This window comes from Pristiophorus japonicus, chromosome 18, assembly GCF_044704955.1.
Source record: "Pristiophorus japonicus isolate sPriJap1 chromosome 18, sPriJap1.hap1, whole genome shotgun sequence".
Classification (NCBI taxonomy): domain Eukaryota; kingdom Metazoa; phylum Chordata; class Chondrichthyes; family Pristiophoridae; genus Pristiophorus; species Pristiophorus japonicus.
This window is the reverse complement of record NC_091994.1, coordinates 23,917,155-23,939,705: the sequence shown is the minus strand read 5'-3', so window position 1 is coordinate 23,939,705 and position 22,551 is coordinate 23,917,155. Positions and strand designations below refer to the sequence as shown.

At 44.2% G+C, this 22,551-nt stretch overlaps 1 protein-coding gene across 1 annotated transcript in view; it reads right to left on the bottom strand.

Annotated features, from left to right (window-relative positions):
- Nucleotides 1–22,551, bottom strand: part of sf3a2 (splicing factor 3a, subunit 2) — a 35,797-nt gene that overhangs the window by 5,576 nt on the left and 7,670 nt on the right. Inside the window, exons 4-8 of the mRNA XM_070859775.1 lie at nt 20,083–20,129; nt 17,976–18,085; nt 17,296–17,345; nt 14,108–14,248; nt 13,223–13,291 (exon numbers count right to left, since the gene is read on the bottom strand). Coding sequence (XP_070715876.1) covers nt 13,223–13,291; nt 14,108–14,248; nt 17,296–17,345; nt 17,976–18,085; nt 20,083–20,129 — 417 coding nt within the window. The remainder of the gene's footprint in view (nt 1–13,222; nt 13,292–14,107; nt 14,249–17,295; nt 17,346–17,975; nt 18,086–20,082; nt 20,130–22,551) is intronic.

The following is a 22,551-nucleotide window of genomic DNA, read 5'->3' as shown; positions in this document are numbered from 1 at the left end:
TGCACCTGCATGCCAACCTTCAATGACTGATGTACCATGACACCCAGGTCTCTTTGCACCTCCCCTTTTCCTAATCTGTCACCATTCAGATAATAGTCTGTCTCTCTGTTTTTACCACCAAAGTGGATAACCTCACATTTATCCACATTATACTTCATCTGCCATGCATTTGCCCACTCACCTAACCTATCCAAGTCGCTCTGCAGCCTCACAGCATCCTCCTCGCAGCTCACACAGCCACCCAACTTAGTGTCATCTGCAAATTTGGAGATACTACATTTAATCCCCTCATCTAAATCATTAATGTACAGTGTAAACAGCTGGGGCCCCAGCACAGAACCTTGCGGTACCCCACTAGTCACTGCCTGCCATTCTGAAAAGTACCCATTTACTCCTACTCTTTGCTTCCTGTCTGACAACCAGTTCTCAATCCATGTCAGTACACTATCCCCAATCCCATGTGCTCTAACTTTGCACATCAATCTCTTGTGTGGGACCTTGTCGAACGCCTTCTGAAAGTCCAAATATACCACATCAACTGGTTCTCCCTTATCCACTCTACTGGAAACATCCTCAAAAAATTCCAGAAGTTTTGTCAAGCATGATTTCCCTTTCACAAATCCATGCTGACTTGGACCTATCATGTCACCTCTTTCCAAATGCACTGCTATGACATCCTTAATAATTGATTCCATCATTTTACCCACTACTGATGTCAGGCTGACCGGTCTATAATTCCCTGTTTTCTCTCTCCCTCCTTTTTTAAAAAGTGGGGTTACATTGGCTACCCTCCACTCCATAGGAACTGATCCAGAGTCAATGGAATGTTGGAAAACTCCGTGAATTCCCCGCCGCGAGATGCCCCCGACAGGTTTCTCTGTCAGTGTACCTCTACAGAATGACTGCAGGCTGGCAATGCGGCCGCCCTTAAAGGGGAAAGCCCACTGCCAAAGTGCCAGAATTTTTGCCTGCCGACTTGCCGGCAAAATACTGGCCCCGGGTTCAGCCGGCCTGCCAACGGGCAGCCTGGCCTGGCTGAAACCCTCCTGCGGTCATCTCCTTCCAAAACAGATATACCGTTTTGGATACTGTTGGGAGAGATGACTTACCAGGGGAGGGAACCAGCAGCCAGGTTCATGGCACCATGGGTGGCTCTGCTGCACAGAAGGGCGGGAAAAAGAGTGGAAGAGCTATAGTGATAGGGGACTCTATTGTAAGGGGAATAGATAGGAGTTTCTGCGGCCGCAACCGAGACATCAGGATGGTATGCTGCCTCCCTGGTTCAAGGGTCAAGGATGTCTCGGAGCGGCTGCAGAGCAATCTGGAGAGGGAGGGTGAACAGCCAGTTGTCGTGGTACATGTAGGTACCGATGATATAGGAAAGAAGCGGGAAGAGGTCCTACAAGCTGAATTTAGGGAGCTAGGAGTTAAATTAAAAAGTAGGACCTCAAAGGTAGTAATCTCTGGATTGCTACCAGTGCCATGTGCTAATCAGAGTAGAGGGAGCAGGATAGTTAGAATAAATACGTGGCTTCAGCAGTGGTGCAAGGGGGAGGGATTCAAATTCCTCGGACACTGGAACCAGTTCTGGGGTAAGTGGGACCTGTACAAAAACATAGAAACATAGAAACATAGAAAATAGGTGCAGGAGCAGGCCATTCAGCCCTTCTAGCCTGCACCGCCATTCAATGAGTTCATGGCTGAACATGAAACTTCAGTACCCACTTCCTGCTTTCACGCCATACCCCTTGATCCCCCGAGTAGTAAGGACTTCATCTAACTCCCTTTTGAATATATTTAGTGACTTGGCCTCAACTACTTCCTGTGGTAGAGAATTCCACAGGTTCACCACTCTCTGGGTGAAGAAGTTTCTCCTTATCTCGGTCCTAAATGGCTTACCCCTTATCCTTAGACTGTGACCCCTGGTTCTGGACTTCCCCAACATTGGGAACATTCTTCCTGCATCCAACCTGTCCAAACCCATCAGAATTTTAAACGTTTCTATGAGGTCCCCTCTCACTCTTCTGAACTCCAGTGAATACAAGCCCAGTTGATCCAGTTTTTCTTGATAGGTCAGTCCCACCATCCCGGGAATCAGTCTGGTGAATCTTCGCTGCACTCCCTCAATAGCAAGAATGTCTTTCCTCAAGTTAGGAGACCAAAACTGTACACAATACTCCAGGTGTGGCCTCACCAAGGCCCTGTACAACTGTAGCAACACCTCCCTGCCCCTGTACTCAAATCCCCTCGCTATGAAGGCCAACATGCCATTTGCTTTCTTAACCGCCTGCTGTACCTGCATGCCAACCTTCAATGACTGATGTACCATGACACCCAGGTCTCGTTGCACCTTCCCTTTTCCTAATCTGTCACCATTCAGATAATAGTCTGTCTCTCTGTTTTTACCACCAAAGTGGATAACCTCACATTTATCCACATTATACTTTATCTGCCACGCATTTGCCCACTCACCTAACCTATCCAAGTCACTCTGTAGCCTCATAGCATCCTCCTCGCAGCTCACACTGCCACCCAACTTAGTGTCATCCGCAAATTTGGAGATACTACATTTAATCCCCTCGTCTAAATCATTAATGTACAATGTAAACAGCTGGGGCCCCAGCACAGAACCCTGCGGTACCCCACTAGTCACTGCCTGCCATTCCGAAAAGTACCCATTTACTCCTACTCTTTGCTTCCTGTCTGACAACCAGTTCTCAATCCACGTCAGCACACTACCCCCAATCCCATGTGCTTTAACTTTGCACATTAATCTCCTGTGTGGGACCTTGTCGAAAGCCTTCTGAAAGTCCAAATATACCACATCAACTGGTACTCCTTTGTCCACTTTATTGGAAACATCCTCAAAAAATTCCAGAAGATTTGTCAAGCATGATCTCCCTTTCACAAATCCATGCTGACTTGGACCTATCATGTCACCATTTTCCAAATGCGCTGCTATGACATCCTTAATAATTGATTCCATCATTTTACCCACTACTGAGGTCAGGCTGACCGGTCTATAATTCCCTGCTTTCTCTCTCCCTCCTTTTTTAAAGTGGGGTTACATTGGCTACCCTCCACTCGATAGGAACTGATCCAGAGTCAATGGAATGTTGGAAAATGACTGTCAATGCATCCGCTATTTCCAAGGCCACCTCCTTAAGTACTCTGGGATGCAGTCCATCAGGCCCTGGGGATTTATCAGCCTTCAATCCCAACAATTTCCCCAACACAATTTCCCAACTAATAAAGATTTCCCTCAGTTCCTCCTCCTTAATAGACCCTCTGACCACTTTTATATCCGGAAGGTTGTTTGTGTCCTCCTTAGTGAATACTGAACCAAAGTACTTGTTCAATTGGTCTGCCATTTCTTTGTTCACCGTTATGACTTCCCCTGATTCTGACTGCAGGGGACCTACGTTTGTCTTTACTAACCTTTTTCTCTTTACATACCTATAGAAACTTTTGCAATCCGCCTTAATGTTCCCTGCAAGCTTCTTCTCGTACTCCATTTTCCCTGCCCTAATCAAACCCTTTGTCCTCCTCTGCGGAGTTCTAAATTTCTCCCAGTCCCCAGGTTCGCTGCTATTTCTGGCCAATTTGTATGCCATTTCCTTGGCTTTAATACTATCCCTGATTTCCCTAGATAGCCACGGTTGAGCCACCTTCCCTTTTTTATTTTTACGCCAGACAGGAATGTACAATTGTTGTAATTCATCCATGCGGTCTCTAAATGTCTGCCATTGCCCATCCACAGTCAACCCTTTAAGTATCATTAGCCAATCTATCTTAGCCAATTCATGCCTCATACCTTCAAAGTTACCCTTCTGTAAGTTCTGGACCATGGTCTCTGAATTAACTGTTTCATTCTCCATCCTAATGCAGAATTCCACCATATTATGGTCACTCTTCCCCAAGGGGCCTCGCACAATGAGATTGCTAATTAATCCTCTCTCATTACACAACACCCAGTCTAAGATGGCCTCCCCCCTAGTTGGTTCCTCGACATATTGGTCTAGAAAACCATCCCTTATGCATTCCAGGAAATCCTCCTCCACCGTATTGCTTCCAGTTTGGCTAGCCCAATCTATGTGCATATTAAAGTCACCCATTATAACTGCTGCACCTTTATTGCATGCACTCCTAATTTCCTGTTTGATGCCCTCCCCAACATCACTACTACTGTTTGGAGGTCTGTACACAACTCCCACTAACGATTTTTGCCCTTTAGTGTTCTGCAGCTCTACCCATATAGATTCCACATCATCCAAGCTAATGTCTTTCCTAACTATTGCATTAATCTCCTCTTTAACCAGCAATGCTACCCCACCTCCTTTTCCTTTTATTCTATCCTTCCTGAATGTTGAATACCCCTGGATGTTGAGTTCCCAGCCCTGATCATCCTGGAGCCACGTCTCCGTAATCCCAATCACATCATATTTGTTAATATCTATTTGCACAGTTAATTCATCCACCTTATTGCGGATACTCCTTGCATTAAGACACAAAGCCTTCAGGCTTGTTTTTTTAACACCCTTTGTCCTTTTAGAATTTTGCTGTACAGTGGCCCTTTTTGTTCTTTGCCTTGGGTTTCTCTGCCCTCCATTTTTCCTCATCTCCTTTCTGTCTTTTGCTATTGCCTCATTTTTGTCTCCCTCTGTCTCCCTGTATAGGTTCCCATCCCCCTGCAATATTAGTTTAACTCCTCCCCAACAGCACTAGCAAACACTCCCCCTAGGACATTGGTTCTGGACCTGCCCAGGTGCAGACCGTCCGGTTTGTACTGGTCCCACCTCCCCCAGAACCGGTTCCAATGCCCCAAGAATTTGAATTCCTCCCTGCTGCACCACTGCTCAAGCCATGTATTCATCTGCGCTATCCTGCGATTCCTACTCTGACTAGCATGTGGCACTGGTAGCAATCCCGAGATTACTACTTTTGAGGTCCTACTTTTTAATTTAGCTCCTAGCTCCTTAAATTCTTTTCGTAGGACCTCATCCCTTTTTTTACCTATGTCGTTGGTACCAATGTGCACCACGACAACTGGCTGTTCTCCCTCCCATTTCAGAATGTCCTGCACCCGCTCCGAGACATCCTTGACCCTTGCACCAGGGAGGCAACATACCATCCTGGAGTCTCGGTTGCGTCCGCAGAAACGCCTATCTATTCCCCTCACCATCGAATCCCCTATCACTATCGCGCTCCCACTCTTTTTCCTGCCCTCCTTTGCAGCAGAGCCACCTACGGTGCCATGAACTTGGCTGCTGCTGCCCTCCCCTGATGAGTCATCCTCCCCAACAGTACTCAAAGCAGTGTATCTGTTTTGCAGGGGGATGACCACAGGGGACCCCTGCACTATCTTTCTTGCACTGCTCTTCGTGCTGGTCTTCCATTCCCTATCTGGCTGTGGACCCTTCTCCTGCGGTAAGACCAACTCACTACACGTGATACTCACGTCATTCTCAGCATCGTGGATGCTCCAGAGTGAATCCACCCTCAGCTCCAATTCCGCAACGCGGACCGTCAAGAGCTAGAGGCGGATACACTTCCTACACACGTAGCGCCCAGGGACACCGGAAGTGTCCCCGAGTTCCCACATGGTACAGGAGGAGCATATCACATGGCCGAGCTCTCCTGCCATGTCTTAACCTTAGATACCCTTAAATTGGTAATAACAATGTTGCAGTTCACTTACTGATATAAAAAAGAAAAGAAAAGCTACTCACCAATCACCAGCCAATCACTTACCCCATTGGCTGTGACGTCACTTTTTGATTACTTTCTACTTCTATTTTGCTTTCTCTCCCGCTGTAGCTGCTTTTGACAGGTCGCTCCCCTCTCACCGACTGCCGCTGGCTCTCGATCTCCCGCTGGGCTTTTGACAGGTCGCTCCCCTCTCACCAACTGCTGCTGGCTCTCGATCTCCCGCTGGGCTTTTGACAGGTCGCTCCCCTCTCACCGACTGCCGCTGGCTCTCGATCTCCCGCTGGGCTTTTGACAGGTCGCTCCCCTCTCACCGACTGCCGCTGGCTCTCGATCTCCCGCTGGGCTTTTGACAGGTCGCTCCCCTCTCACCGACTGCCGCTGGCTCTCGATCTCCCGCTGGGCTTTTGACAGGTCGCTCCCCTCTCACCAACTGCTGCTGGCTCTCGATCTCCCGCTGGGCTTTTGACAGGTCGCTCCCCTCTCACCAACTGCTGCTGGCTCGCGATCTCCCGCTGGGCTTTTGTTAGGTCGCTCCCCTCTCACCAACTGCCGCTGGCTCTCGATCTCCCGCTGGGCTTTTGACAGGTCGCTCCCCTCTCACCAACTGCCGCTGGCTCTCGATCTCCCGCTGGGCTTTTGTTAGGTCGCTCCCCTCTCACCAACTGCCGCTGGCTCTCGATCTCCCGCTGGGCTTTTGACAGGTCGCTCCCCTCTCACCAACTGCTGCTGGCTCTCGATCTCCCGCTGGGCTTTTGACAGGTCGCTCCCCTCTCACCAACTGCCGCTGGCTCTCGATCTCCCGCTGGGCTTTTGACAGGTCGCTCCCCTCTCACCGACTGCCGCTGGCTCTCGATCTCCCGCTGGGCTTTTGACAGGTCGCTCCCCTCTCACCAACTGCCGCTGGCTCTCGATCTCCCGTTGGGCTTTTGACAGGTCGCTCCCCTCATTTGGGCAGGACTGTAACTGATGTCCTAGGGATAACATTTGCTAATGCAGTTCGTGAGTGTTTAAACTAATATGGCAGGGGGATGGGAACCTATGCAGCGAGACAGGGCAAAGTAATATGGAGTCAGAAACAGATGGTAGAAAGGTAAAAAGCAATAGCGGAAGGCCGAGTAAACAAAGGCAAGAAACAAAAAGGGCCACACTACATCATAATTCTAAAAGGACAAAGGGTGTTAAAAAAACAAGCCTGAAGGCTTTGTGTCTTAATGCAAGGAGTATCCGTAATAAGGTGGATGAATTAACTGTGCAAATAGATGTTAACAAATATGATGTGATTGGGATTACAGAGACGTGGCTCCAGGATGATCAGGGCTGGGAACTCAACATCCAAGGGTATTCAACATTCAGGAAGGATAGAATAAAAGGAAAAGGAGGTGGGGTAGCATTGCTGGTTAAAGGGGAGATTAATGCAATAGTTTGGAAGGACATTAGCTTGGATGATGTGGAATCTAAATGGGTAGAGCTGCAGAACACCAAAGGGCAAAAAACGTTAGTGGGAGTTGTATACAGACCTCCAAACAGTAGTAGTGATGTTGGGGAGGGCATCAAACAGGAAATTAGGGGTGCATGCAATAAAGGTGCAGCAGTTATCATGGGTGACTTTAATATTCATATAGATTGGGTTAACCAAACTGGAAGCAATACGGTGTAGGAGGATTTCCTGGAATGCATAAGGGATGGTTTTCTAGACCAATATGTCGAGGAACCAACTAGGGGGGGGGAGGCCATCTTAGACTGGGTGTTGTGTAATGAGAGAGGATTAATTAGCAATCTCGTTGTGCGAGGCCCCTTGGGGAAGAGTGACCATAATATGGTGGAATTCTACATTAGGATGGAGAATGAAACAGTTAATTCAGAGACCATGGTCCAGAATTTAAAGAAGGGTAACTTTGAAGGTATGAGGCGTGAATTGGCTAGGATAGATTGGCGAATGATACTTAAGAGGTTGACAAGGATGGGCAATAGCAGATGTTTAGAGACCGCATGGATGAATTACAACAATTGTACATCCCTGTCTGGCGTAAAAATAAAAAAAGGGAAGGTGGCTCAACCGTGGCTATCAAGGGAAATCAGGGATAGTATTGAAGCCAAGGAAATGGCATACAAATTGGCCAAAAATAGCAGCGAACCCGGGGACTGGGAGAAATTTAGAACTCAGCAGAGGAGGACAAAGGGTTTTATTAGGGCAGGGAAAAGAGTACGAGAGGAAGCTTGCAGAGAACATTAAGACGGACTGCAAAGGTTTCTATACATATGTAAAGAGAAAAAGGTCAGTAAAGATAAACGTAGGTCCCCTGCAGTCAGAATCAGGGGAAGTCATAATGGGGAACAAAGAAATGGCAGACCAATTGAACAAATACTTTGGTTCGGTATTCACTGAGGAGGACACAAACAACCTTCCAGATATAAAAGGGGTCAGAGGGTCTAGTAAGAAGGAGGAACTGAGGGAAATCCTTATTAGTCGGGAAATTGTGTTGGGGAAGTTGATGGGATTGAAGGCCGATAAATCCCCAGGGCCTGATTGACTGCATTCCAGAGTACTTAAGGAGGTGGCCTTGGAAATAGCGGATGCATTGACAGTCATTTCCCAACATTCCATAGACTGTGAATCAGTTCCTATCGAGTGGAGGGTAGCCAATGTAACCCCACTTTTTAAAAAAGGAGGGAGAGAGAAAACAGGGAATTATAGACCAGTCAGCCTGACATCAGTAGTGGGTAAAATGATGGAATCAATTATTAAGGATGTCATAGCAGCGCATTTGGAAAGAGGTGACATGATAGGTCCAAGTCAGCATGGATTTGTGAAAGGGAAATCATGCTGGTCAAATCTTTTGGAATTTTTTGAGGATGTTTCCAGTAAAGTAGACAAGGGAGAACCAGTTGATGGTGTATTTGGACTTTCAGAAGGCTTTCGACAAGGTCCCACACAAGAGATTAATGTGCAAAGTTAAAGCACATGGGATTGGGGGTAGTGTGCTGACATGGATTGAGAACTGGTTGTCAGACAGGAAGCAAAGAGTAGGAGTAAATGGGTACTTTTCAGAATGGCAGGCAGTGTCTAGTGGGGTACTGCAAGGTTCTGTGCTGGGGCCCCAGCTGTTTACATTGAACATTAATGATTTAGACGAGGGGATTAAATGTAGTATCTCCAAATTTGCGGATGACACTAAGTTGGGTGGCAGTGTGAGCTGCGAGGAGGATGCTATGAGGCTACAGAGTGACTTGGATAGGTTAGGTGAGTGGGCAAATGCGTGGCAGATAAAGTATAATGTGGATAAATGTGAGGTTATCCACTTTGGTGGTAAAAACAGAGAGACAGACTATTATCTGAATGGTGACAGATTAGGAAAAGGGAAGGTGCAACGAGACCTGGGTGTCATGGTACATCAGTCATTAAAGGTTGGCATGCAGGTACAGCAGGCGGTTAAGAAAGCAAATGGCATGTTGGCCTTCATAGCGAGGGGATTTGAGTACAGGGGCAGGGAGGTGTTGCTACAGTTGTACAGGGCCTTGGTGAGGCCACACCTGGAGTATTGTGTACAGTTTTGGTCTCCTAACTTGAGGAAGGACATTCTTGCTATTGAGGGAGTGCAGCGTAGGTTCACCAGACTGATTCCCGGGATGGTGGGACTGACCTATCAAGAAAGACTGGATCAACTGGGCTTGTATTCACTGGAGTTCAGAAAAATGAGAAGGGCTCTCATAGAAACGTTTAAAATTCTGATGGGTTTAGACAGGTTAGATGCAGGAAGAATGTTCCCAATGTTGGGGAAGTCCAGAACCAGGGGTCACAGTCTAAGGATAAGGGGTAAGCCATTTAGGACCGAGATGAGGAGAAACTTCTTCACCCAGAGAGTGGTGAACTTGTGTAATTCTCTGCCACAGAAAGTTGTTGAGGCCAATTCACTAAATATATTCAAAAAGGAGTTAGATATAGTCCTTACTACTAGGGGGATCAAGGGGTATGGCGAGAAAGCAGGAATGGGGTACTGAAGTTGCATGTTCAGCCATGAACTCGTGAATGGTGGTGCAGGCTTGAAGGGCCGAATGGCCTACTCCTGCACCTATTTTCTATGTTTCTATGTTTAAAAATGATTGAATCTCTCCCCTTTAACGGAGGGGGGAGAGCACAATGATGCACACGCGCTGTAACGTCACCACGTTGATTGACATTTTCAGCCAGTTATCCTGGCTTCGAGTCTAAGGCTCGCCTCCATTATGATTCATTACCTGTAGAACTTTGAAATAAATTCAAAGTCCTGAAAATGGATCTACTCACCGCACCAAGAGTTCCAGCGGTGAGTACCAGGTAAAAACTCATAGGTGGCGCACTTGAATTTCAGCCCCCATTACTCTTATACTCAAATCCTCTTGTAATAAAGGCCAACATACCATTTGCTTTCTTAATTACTTGCTGTATCTGCATGTTAACTTTTAGTGATTTGTGTACAAAGACACCCAGGTCCCTCTGAACACCAACATTTCCCAATCTCTTACCATTTAAAAACTACTCTGCTTTTCTATTTTTCCTACCAAAGTGGATAACTTCACATTTCTCACCATTATATTCCATTTGCCATGTTGTTGCCCACTCACTGTGCCTGTCTATATCCCCTTGAAGCCTCTTTGCACCCACCTCACAACTATCATTCCCACCTAGCTTTACATTTGGTTATCCAAATCATTGATATAAATTGTGAATAGCTGAGGCCCAAGCACTCATCCTTGCAGTACCCCACTAGTAGCAGCCTGCCAACCCAAAAATGACCCGTTTATTCCTACACTCGGTTTTCCGTCCGTTAACCAATCCATGCTAGTATATTATCCTCAATCCCATGAGCCCTGATCTTGTTTAATAACCTCTTATCGAATGCCTTCTGAAAATCCAAATACACCACATCCACTGGTTTCCCCCTTATCTATTCTGCCAATTACAACCTCAAAAAACTAACGGATTTGTCAAACATTATTTCCCTTTCATAATTCTGTGTTGACTCTGCTCAATCCTATTATTATTTTCTAAGTGCATTGTTACCACATCCTTAATAATAGCTTCTAGCATTTTCTCTCCTCATCATCATAGGCAGTCCCTCGGAATTGAGGAAGACTTGCTTCCACTCTAAAAGTGAGTTCTCTGGTGGCTGTACAGTCCAATGTGGGAATTGCAGTCTCTGTCACAGGTGGGACAATGGTTGAAGGAAAGGGTGGGTGGGAAGCCTGGTTTGCCGCATGCTCCTTCTGCTGTCTGCGCTTGATTTCTGCATGCTCTCGGCAACGAGACTCGAGGTGTTCAACGCCCTCCCGGATGCTCTTCCTCCATTTTGGGTGGTCTTAGACCAGGGATTCCCAGGTACTGGTGGGGATGTTGCACTTTATTCAAGGAGGCTTTGAGGGTGTCCTTGAAATGTTTCCTCTGCCCAGCTGGGGCTCACTTGCCGTGTAGGAGTTCCGAGTAGAGTGCTTGCTTAGGGCATCTTGTGTCGGGCGTGCGGACGATGTGGCCCACCCAACAGAGCTGTTCGAGCATGGTCAGTGCTTCGATGCTAGCCTGAGCGAGAACACCGACGTTGGTGTGTCTATCCTCCCAGTGGATTTGCAGCTAAATTGCTCAGAGATGCGGACCATATACAGCAGACACCTCAAAGTGCTGGAGAAGTACCACCAACGCTGCCTCCGCAAAATCCTGCAAATTCTCTCCTACTGACGTCAGTCTAACTGGTCTGTAGTTCCCTGTTTTCTCTCCCTCCTTTCTTAAATAGTGGGGTTACATTTGCTACCTTCTAATCCGCAGGAACTATTCTAAAATCTATGGAATTTTTAAAGATGGCAACCAATGCTTCCACTATCTCTATAGCCACCTATTTCAAAACCCTCGGATGTAGGCTATCATATCTGAAGGCCTAGGCTGACCTACATGGTAACTAGTATGGAGAACGGTTTTCAGAGGCTCCAGGTTAGCAGGCAGAGATAGTAATAGTCAGCTGCAGCCTCAGACCTGACCCCATCTTCCAGGCATACTGTCGTGCTAACCTATGGGAGTGATGCCATGGACCAACCAAAGAGCCATCTTCCTTGCAACCTCATACACTACTTTCGTTTCAGCAGCCATTGAACAGGGTCAGCTGTTGGGCTGTTCTATCACTTGCTTAGAGACTCGCGCCTCTACATTGGGTTTTCTCTCCCCTCATTTCTTAGCCATCTGCCCCTTCAGCCATGGCAAAATTGCCATAGGGTTGAATTGCCTTTTGAGCCTTGTAGGATACTGAAGGGAATTTTGTTCTATTTTGCCACTTGCCTTTAAGTTCACAGCCATTTAAATTTCACCGACAAGCAATGTTGCAGTCCCACACTAGGTTACCTCTCTGCATCTATTTAAATCGGCACTTGAAGCTGTGAATAATTATGCAAATGAGCAGACTCCAGAAAATGGTATGCTATTAGCACATTACCATTGTGGCTACAACTGCACCAGTTCTTCAGGACAGAATTACACCAGTAGCTGAAAATCAGCCGCACGTATTCCATAGGTAGATTAGACCATACTGAGACACAAGGCAAAAGAGACCCAGGGATGTGGCTGCTCACCATATCCAACAATGACAGCTGGCAATAAATAAAGCAAACACAATGCTCAATTACATTGCTAAATCAATTGTTCAAATCCCTACAAGTTATGCTGAAGCTGTGCAATGCTCTGATCAGACTGCACCTGGAGTATTCTGCACAGATTTGGTCACCGCTGAATAAGGATGACCAGAATTCAGGCCCTACAGATGGTGCATAAGAGAGCACAAGGCTGATTCTTAGTGTTAGAGAGACTGGCTATAATGAATGATTAGTTAAGTTAAGTCCTTTAATCCTCAGAGATATCTCAGAGTATCTTATTGAGGTATACAAGATACTTAATGGGACAAACAGAACTTTGAGATAAGTTAGTGCTGCAGGATTCAGGTTGTGAAGGATCTATTTCTTTACATAGAGGGTGATTAATAGCTGGAATTGAGTGCCAGAAATAACTTACAAGACTAGGGAATTGAACTTATTCAGGAAACAGCTAGATGCTACAATTGGGAGGCGTTACAATTGAGTATTCTGGGAAAATTAAATCAATGGAGCAACATTCCAGCTACGCTGAGCGGTGGTCTGGAGGTTCCATGAAGGCCGGTTGCCGGCTTTTCAACGGGAATAACTGCGCATGCGCAAAATATTGTATAGGCCGCGCAGCCAGTTAAAGGGCCCGTGCACCAACAGAAAAATTACAGGGAACATTGCAATGGACGAAAGGTCTTCTTCACCTAAACTGATTTTGTGCGGTATAAGAAGGGCTCTACTGCATTGCCGGGTGACCTTTTGCAGGGACTGTTAATGGATTTTATTATCTGGAGATCTTAAAAAAAAAACCTTCTCTGCATCGTTGAAAATAAGTTAGTTAAGACCAAAGAATACAGACATAGCTCATTTGTGCTGGATTGATCTAGAATGATAATGTAAAAAAACATAAGAATACCTGTTTTGTTTCTCTATTCCAGTGGGTCCAAAACTTCCCCTCAACTTTATCAATTTCTCTGCTTGGTACCTAAGTGCAATTAAAGTTGTGTTAAAATATCTGGATTGTCAAGTACAGTTATCTACAATGGATATTTCAGTGTTATATCTATTTCTTTCAATAGTCTAAACAACATATGCACAATAGGGAAGACAGAAATCAGGTATTGTTTTGAAACAAAAGCTGGACATTAAAAGCTGACTTTACTTAGTGCAACATTTACTTTAAGCATATTTTTCTTTGACAACAAAATAAAGTGCAAGACCGTGCAAGCACTATTCCAAAATCTGGTCCATCTGTTCAGATTCCATTTATTTAGTGGTTTTCCCTCAGCTTCCTCTTTCCAGTTTGAAAAGCACATCCCCATACTTGTTTTATTTTTTCTGAGTGATCATCTTTGATCATCACCATGATTTCTAGCCCAGGGTAGCCTCATCAACACTAGCACAATTCAAGTGATTGTTATTATTCTGATGTTATTAGTGACCAATAACAACCAAAATCTGTGCCAGCATTTTAATTCGCATTATCCTTACTGAGCTCTATTTTCAATTAGGTTCCTGACATAAAATATCAAAAGGTTAAAGACAGGTAGGATAGTGGGACTAATTCAAAATCATTTAATTTAAATTATCTAATAATTCAATTTTTTAGCCCTAAATTTCCACTGTGTTATTTAAATTGCTTAATCAAACAATTGGATAATTCAGTTTTTAGTGCAAGGAAACTACTTTGAATTATCAGAAATTGTGTGTCATTTTTGGAAAATTACTTTAAAAAAAAAAAAATTGCAATCAAATTAATGTGTCTCTGCAGACTGCCCACCAATCTATGAGAGTACAATACCTTAAAAGAAATGGTTTCATATGGCTCTGCCGCAAACAACAGGTACTGCCAGCGTCTGTCGGGTGGTTCAATTCGCTGCTCATATGCAGACATAAACCGATGGCGTGGGATTACGCTTTCGGCAATTTCAGGATAATCAATCTAAAAGATAAAATTGAAATGTTTGCAATTAATCCACTATATAATATATACATTCAGCTAGCATACATTATTGTATATATTTTGATGTGAAAAATAAAATATGCTACTTAACCTGGTATATGCTTAAGATTAGCTTTAATACCCGAGCAATAAGATATGGCAAAAAAGCATTTTTGACCAATAATGGATTATTTATTGGCTTCTTTCTTGTTGGTCATAGCACACACAAGGTTAAAATTGGTTACTGTTAGCTACTTCTCCAGGCTGCAGAGAATACACTTCCCAGATCAGTTGATATGTGTGGATCGATTGCTTCTATTGTACTTGAATAGGTCCCTGGATCAGAGCATTCAAAGTGTTTGCTACTGATCAATGTGTCTTGCCGTTACATTCAATTACAAGAATCCTGTGGGGCCGACAGTCTATGGTATTTAAGAGGTATACACTTCCTTATACAAATTCCTTTTATTCTGGGATATCTTCGAAGATGTTTGGAATGACACCAAGAGCGGCAATGCGACCAAACAGCAGGAATAAAGAACTATCGGGGGTACATGGCAAGTCAGAGGTCTCCATACTAGTGGATAGCTTCTTGACCATGTTTCAAGAGATAACACAGGAGATGCTGCTTTTGCCATTGAGGAGATTGGTAAATTTTGTTATAACTGCAAATATATTTGTTCTGAGCACTGTTCAATTATCTGTTTAATGTTGAATAAATTTGTCTAGTGGTTTATAACTGGAGCCACAATCCGAGAGTGTACATTCTTCTACCTACTGAAGACAAGGAAATCACTTAGAAACATAGAAACATAGAAAATAGGTGCAGGAGCAGGCCATTCAGCCCTTCTAGCCTGCACCGCCATTCAATGAGTTCATGGCTGAACATGAAACTTCAGTACCCCCTTCCTGCTTTCTCGCCATAACCCTTGATCCCCCGAGTAGTAAGGACTTCATCTAACTCCCTTTTGAATATATTTAGTGAATTGGCCTCAACTACTTTCTGTGGTAGAGAATTCCACAGGTTCACCACTCTCTGGGTGAAGAAGTTTCTCCTCATCTCGGTCCTAAATGGCTTACCCCTTATCCTCAGACTGTGACCCCTGGTTATGGACTTCCCCAACATTGGGAACATTCTTTCTGCATCTAACCTGTCTAAACCCGTCAGAATTTTAAACGTTTCTATGAGGTCCCCTCTCATTCTTCTGAACTCCAGTGAATACAAGCCCAATTGATCCAATCTTTCTTGATAGGTCAGTCCCGCCATCCCGGGAATCAGTCTGGTGAACCTTCGCTGCACTCCCTCAATAGCAAGAATGTCCTTCCTCAAGTTAGGAGACCAAAACTGTACACAATACTCCAGGTGTGGCCTCACCAAGGCCCTGTACAACTGTAGCAACACCTCCCTGCCCCTGTATTCAAATCCCCTCGCTATGAAGGCCAACATGCCATTTGCTTTCTTAACCGCCTGCTGTACCTGCATGCCAACCTTCAATGACTGATGTACCATGACACCCAGGTCTCGTTGCACCTTCCCTTTTCCTAATCTGTCACCATTCAGATAATAGTCTGTCTCTCTGTTTTTACCACCAAAGTGGATAACCTCACATTTATCCACATTATACTTCATCTGCCATGCATTTGCCCACTCACCTAACCTATCCAAGTCACTCTGCAGCCTAATAGCATCCTCCTCGCAGCTCACACTGCCACCCAACTTAGTATCATCCGCAAATTTGGAGATACTGCATTTAATCCCCTCGTCTAAATCATTAATGTACAATGTAAACAGCTGGGGCCCCAGCACAGAACCTTGCGGCACTCCACTAGTCACTGCCTGCCATTCTGAAAAGTACCCGTTTACTCCTACTCTTTGCTTCCTGTCTGACAACCAGTTCTCAATCCACGTCAGCACACTACCCCCAATCCCATGTGCTTTAACTTTGCACATTAATCTCTTGTGTGGGACCTTGTCGAAAGCCTTCTGAAAGTCCAAATATACCACATCAACTGGTTCTCCTTTGTCCACTTTACTGGAAACATCCTCAAAAAATTCCAGAAGATTTGTCAAGCATGATTTCCCTTTCACAAATCCATGCTGACTTGGACCTATCATGTCACCATTTTCCAGATGCACTGCTATGACATCCTTAATAATTGATTCCATCATTTTACCCACTACTGAGGTCAGGCTGACCGGTCTATCACTTGGCGGCATATCACATATTCCAGTAACCCGGAGTACAGTGACAACGGTTCCATGTTTGACCGCTGAATCTAGTTATATTTACTGAGAAACTGGGATGGTAAAGGCACATCTGGTTCATAGGGAAACCAAGGTGGCAGTTATGCTGAACTCAAGGAAATATCCAGTGTTAAAACCCAAAATTGTAAAGCAAAGGATCGCCCAAATACCTTGTATAGTTTACATTTTTATATCAAAATACAATGGCTGCTTAATTAAGCACAAATGAATTAAATGTTTCAATCTGTCAGAAGTGCTTTATAAAAGAGACAGAAAGTTTACCCAGTGAGTAACTGAGTCATAACAGACCTGGAAGGGCCCTGTTTCGATCCACTGAGTTAGTTAGCTGATATTTGCTGTACAGTAGTATAACTGACTTTGGATTCCTAGGGAGAGATTTGTGCTTCACATTCGTACCCAGTGACCCTGCTGGAGTTGAGTGGACAAGATTGGGGATGGTTGTGATGTTCTGCTCAACCGGCTAGCCAGTTGATATATGAATAATGGGCACTTGCACAAGGAGCAGAGGGAATCTACCAAGGGATATGGGGACCAGGCGGGAAAGTGGAGTTGAGGTCGAAGATCAGCCATGATCTTATTGAATGGGGGAAGACGACTCAAGGGGCCGTATGGCCTACTCCTGCTCCTATTTCTTATGTTCTTAACCAGCATCCAGGGGACCATACTCCACCCAGGAGTGAAAGCCTTTGGGAATGGAGGGCAGAAAATTGACTGAAAGGGAAAAAGGATTCAGAATGGAGCCCATTACAATTAACATGCAGACAGCACAACTGTACACTACCTGAAAAAGAAGACTTTGTTGTCCTACTTCTGCATCCCTCTGTTTGGTCACTACAAAAAAGAATGATAAATCTTGATGTATTTAAGTCAGTTTATTTGAAATAAAATCCTCTTCTAATGCAGAGCATTGCTACTCTATCCTCCTCTTGCTGGGATAGTGAGGCAATTTACATTAATTAAGATTCAAGGAAAAGGCTACAATGTTTCAGGTTTAGGTGCGGCACGAGCTATCAGTGACGAATTCCAAAACATTTTTGAACTTACCATATGTAACGGGATTTACAGACTGAATACCTCGATTTTGTGCAAAGAGTCTTGCAGGTAGTGATAATTGCAATTTCTCATTAAATCCCTTCCTATAACCTCGATCAACCAGCAGGAGGCATAATCAAAACGCAGTGAGCCAGTCGGCTTTGTTTTTCCCCGTCTCCAACTCTCAAATTATTACATTTCAAATGATGATTCCCAGCTCTATTATTCTTTAATGTTTCACACTGCCATTTGTGTTAAGTATTAAAAATTTCAAAACACATTTTCCACACTTCATATTCCTAAACCTTGGAACGTTTAGCAAAATACATAAGGTTATAAATAAGTGACAATAAAACCTAAGTTTGTCATCAAAATAACAGGCAATTGCCACAATAGCCCATTGTGATACAACTCAAGGTTCGAAAATACCTTTGTAACCTGGCCGACCAATTTTCACAAACTTCTTCACCTCCACTTTAACCTTCTCTGGGGCAGGCTGTGCTGGCGCTTCCTTTGCCTCTTTTGCGGCTCGCCGTGCCCTGTATTCAAGCACAGAACGCATCATTTGGTAGGAAATTTCAGTATTTGGCATCCAGGCTCTGCTAGGGCCAGGATCTACTCTCCCTCAAATAATCGAGGCATTTCCTGAGACAATAGACATGTGACCGATCCCCACACATTTGCCAACATTCTGTAATTGCTGCTCAAGGGCACCACCGATTGGCACATCCCCACGTTAAATGTCTCAGCCCATATCTGTACCTCTTCTGAGCAATGTTCCCTGTGCGGCCATGCAGTAATCTACAGATTGAACCTCCCTTATCCGGAACCCTCGGAACCTGGCCTGTTCTGGATAAGGGATTTTTCCGGATGAGGGATGGTCACGTTAAATTGGATGGTACAGGTACTGACCAAGGGGATATCGGTGCCAGCTGGCTTGGGGCTGGGAGTGTGGCAGAGAGATCATGGGGTCAGGCCAGCGATTGCGGGAGTCGGCGGCGAGGAAGGACTTCAATTTGTTCATATCGGAGTTCTGCACATGCCCCACTCGGTGGCCAGGAATGGTTCTGGATGAGGGGTGATTCTGGATAAGGGACGTTCAACCTGTACAAGGTACTACGCAGGTCACTGACAAGTTTTTCCATTGGAAATAGCATGCATGTGCAGAAATTTAAATGGAGCACGCATTGAAAAAAAAAACAGGCCGCAACACAACAAAGTGCAGCTTAGAGAGAACATTGCTCTCGAGTACAGGCTCATCAGGGATTAAGTACTTATCTCTGTCTCACTATTCCAGAGGGAAATGCATTTGTACTCCAATGAGTTGTATCACCTGGTCTCTCAGACTTGCCATTTTTAAGAAAAATTTAGTTTTTGTGTATCCATAAATTACTTAATTATGTACATTCAACTTATCAGACTGAAGAGTACTGGGCCTGCTAAAAAAAAAAATTAGATTATTACTTTGACTGCGTTAGTCCATTGAAAAATAAAAAACATATCTGGATCCTCAGCTGATGGAAATATACGCATTCAACAGAGAAAGCTTAAATAAAGATTTCTATATAATGGATTGTAAAGATACATTAGTTGCTTCTATACTACAGTACTCAGCAGACAAAGTACTAAGTTAAAATCTCTATTCCACCTCAAGAAGGAACTGTGGCCTTCCATAAAGCAAGTATGGAGATAGATGGTAACATAGCAGCACAGTGCATTAGTATCCTGGGATACAGGTTCGTGCCCATGACTCCTCGCATGGAAAGCTCTTGATGTTAGCTACATTGTCATAGGAAGTGCCTAGTAGAGGCCAGGCACTGTTCCACTGGGAGGGAAGAAAGATTTGGAGATGCAGACACCCATGGCCACTCAAGCAGACCTGCTAATGACCTACACAGCAACATAGAAGGGTGATGAGAATGCTGCATTGTCTGACAAGTAGGATGAACTTCTATTACCCCAAAGCTCTATTCTTGCCATTGTTTTCATATGCAAGACTTTACTACAGTCAGAGCATTGACAGGAGTCTGAGAATTGTGTTTTAGCTCATTTTCTTGGCTGCTGAATAGCATGGAGACTTTGCTGGGGGGACAGAGGAAAGAGCAAGAAAAGAAACGTGCTTTCCAAACATACTCTGAAATCTTTCACGTATTTGACACCAGCACTTGTGTTACACATCCAGTTTCTAGTCCATGGTACACATCTCATTCATTTTCTTTAGTCGATCTTCAGGGAATGACGTAACAAGAAAACTAGTCTCCCACCCCCCCCTAAAAAACTTACATTTAAAACCCTGTATCACAGAATGAAAGATTCCATTCACCATTACAGCAGCATTCAAGTACAGGAAAAGATGTGATGCAGTGAAACAGTCACAATGTAAAGAGCAGATCCCATTTGGCACTGAGTTGAATTTTGTACAGTCTTATTTTGCTTTAATGAGACAAGTGTGCTTTTTTGAAGCATCTCAAAAGCATGAGCGCAGAATAACTGCAAAAAAACATATTTTTCATATCCAATGTAATTTTACACTTACAGATTAGTCTGATGTTTTTTCCCTTGTGTGTGCGCCAAATAACTCCCCTGTAGAAACAAAATCAAATCAAATTAAAACAGTACCTTAACTATCCATAATTTTAAATGCAGTTAAGGAATAGGCAACTTAACTAAATGAACTGAGTGACCCTCAGTATTGAAAAGGAACTTCAATGTAAAATGTAGCTCCAAGATTACCTTATTCAGGAGCAAACCTGATTTTTGTTTTAAGTTGCTGGTAGCATGGGGTGGAAGAGCAGGTGACATACTGGGTTAAAACACTGCTTTTGCCTCTGAATACTAGGTTTAAATGGAGCCCAGATGGATAAATCAAAGTCTCCTCTATCTCGTTGGGAAATCATGCTTGACAAATCTTCTAGAATTTTTTGAAGATGTAACTAGTGGAGTGGACAAGGGAGAACCAGTGAATGTGGTGTATTTGGACTTTCAAAAGACTTTTGACAAGGTCCCACACAAAAGATTAGTGTGCAAAATTAAAGCACATGGTATTGGGGGTAATGTATTGACGTGGATAGAGAACTGGTTGGCAGACAGGAAGCAGAGAGTAGGAATAAACGGGTCCTTTTCAGAATGGCAGGCAGTGACTAGTGGGGTGCCGCAGGGCTCAGTGCTGGGACCCCAGCTATTTACAATATATATTAATGATTTAGACGAAGGAATTGAATGTAATATCTCCAAGTTTGCAGATGACACTAAGCTGGGTGGCAGTGTGAGCTGTGAGGAGGATGCTAAGAGGCTACAGGGTGACTTGGACAGGTTAGGTGAGTGGGCAAATGCATGGCAGATGCAGTATAATGTAGATAAATGTGTGGTTATCCACTTTGGTGACAAAAACAGGAAGGCAGAATATTATCTGAATGGTGACAGATTAGTAAAAGGGGAGGTGCAACGAGACCTGGGTGTCATGGTACATCAGTCATTGAAAGTTGGCATGCAGGTACAGCAGGCGGTGAAGAAGGCAAATGGCATGTTGGACTTCATAGCGAGAAGATTTGAGTATAGGAGCAAAGAGGTCTTACTGCAGTTGTACAGGGCCTTGGTGAGGCCATACCTTGAATATTATGTAGTTTTGGTCTCCTAATGAGGAAGGACATTCTTGCTATTGAGGGAGGTTCACCCGACTGATTCCCGGGATGGCAGGACTGACATATGAAGAAAGACTGAATTGACTAGGCTTATATTCACTGGAATTTAGAAGAATGAGAGGGGATCTCATAGAAACATATAAAATTCTGACGGGATTGGATAGGTTAGATGCAGGAAGAATGTTCCCGATGTTGGGGAAGTCCAGAACCAAGAGTCACAATCTAAGGATAAGGGGTAAGCCATTTAGGACCAAGATGAGAAGAAACTTCTTCACTCAGAGAATTGTGAACCTGTGGATTTCTCTACTACAGAAAGTTGTTGAGGCCAGTTCTTGGATATATTCAAAAGAGAGTTAGATGTGGCCCTTATGGTTAAAGGGATCAAGGTGTATGGAGAGAAAGCAGAAATGGGGTACTGAAGTTGCATGATCAACCATCATCATATTGAGTGGTGGTACAGGCTCGAAGAGCCAAATGGCCTACTCCTGCACCTATTTTCTAAGTTTCTATGTTTCATAGCTTTAAGGATGAGGGTGTCAAATGCATTGGGGTAGTTTCAATGTGATTTCCATAGATCACAAATTCATCCCTAATACTGTCCATAAATCATTGCTAAATTTGGAGACTCACTCAGACCAGTGACAACAGCTAATGTGGCAAATAGAAGTGTTCCACTGGTACATGCCCGTGATCTTCTGAGGCTAAGATACAGCAGAGGGAACTTTATTATGCAAACACATATCTAACCCTAGTTTGGTGGGAAAATGTTCAACTCTCAGCATTGAGTTCATCTCCTTTAAAAACAAATTCAGCCTAACCCAACTCTCCCAAAAAATGAGTAAGGAGACTCTAAGAAGATGCTCTGGGATATGCACTGGAGACAAAAGATTTCCATTTTCAAACCCAGGCAGTTTAAATACTACTGCACAAATTACAAAGAGCTAGCACCCGCGTAATGCCCTATCATACCAATATCTGGAAAAAATTAATCGCAACAGCTCAAGGATAGCACCTTAACCTAAAATCGCAACATTAGTTTTGAGGTTTATTCAAGCAGCTAATGTTTTACTGGAAAAATCTTTAAGTACAAGATGACTTTAGTGTTATGTTCAACTAAAATAATCATGGTTACATTTCTAAGCGATTAAGATACAACGTCAGATGGACAACAGCACAAAAACAATTTTACAATGTTATCGTGTGTTGAGCCCCAGGTAGTTCAATTAGTTGAGTACTGGCCTGGGAGCTAAAGGGCCCAGGGTTCACTCTGCCTTTTCTTCTTCCAATGTGCATAAAGTGAGTGCCACATCTTAGGATACGAAGAGGGGGAAGGGGAAGAGCAGGAGACGCAGGAACTGTTTGCA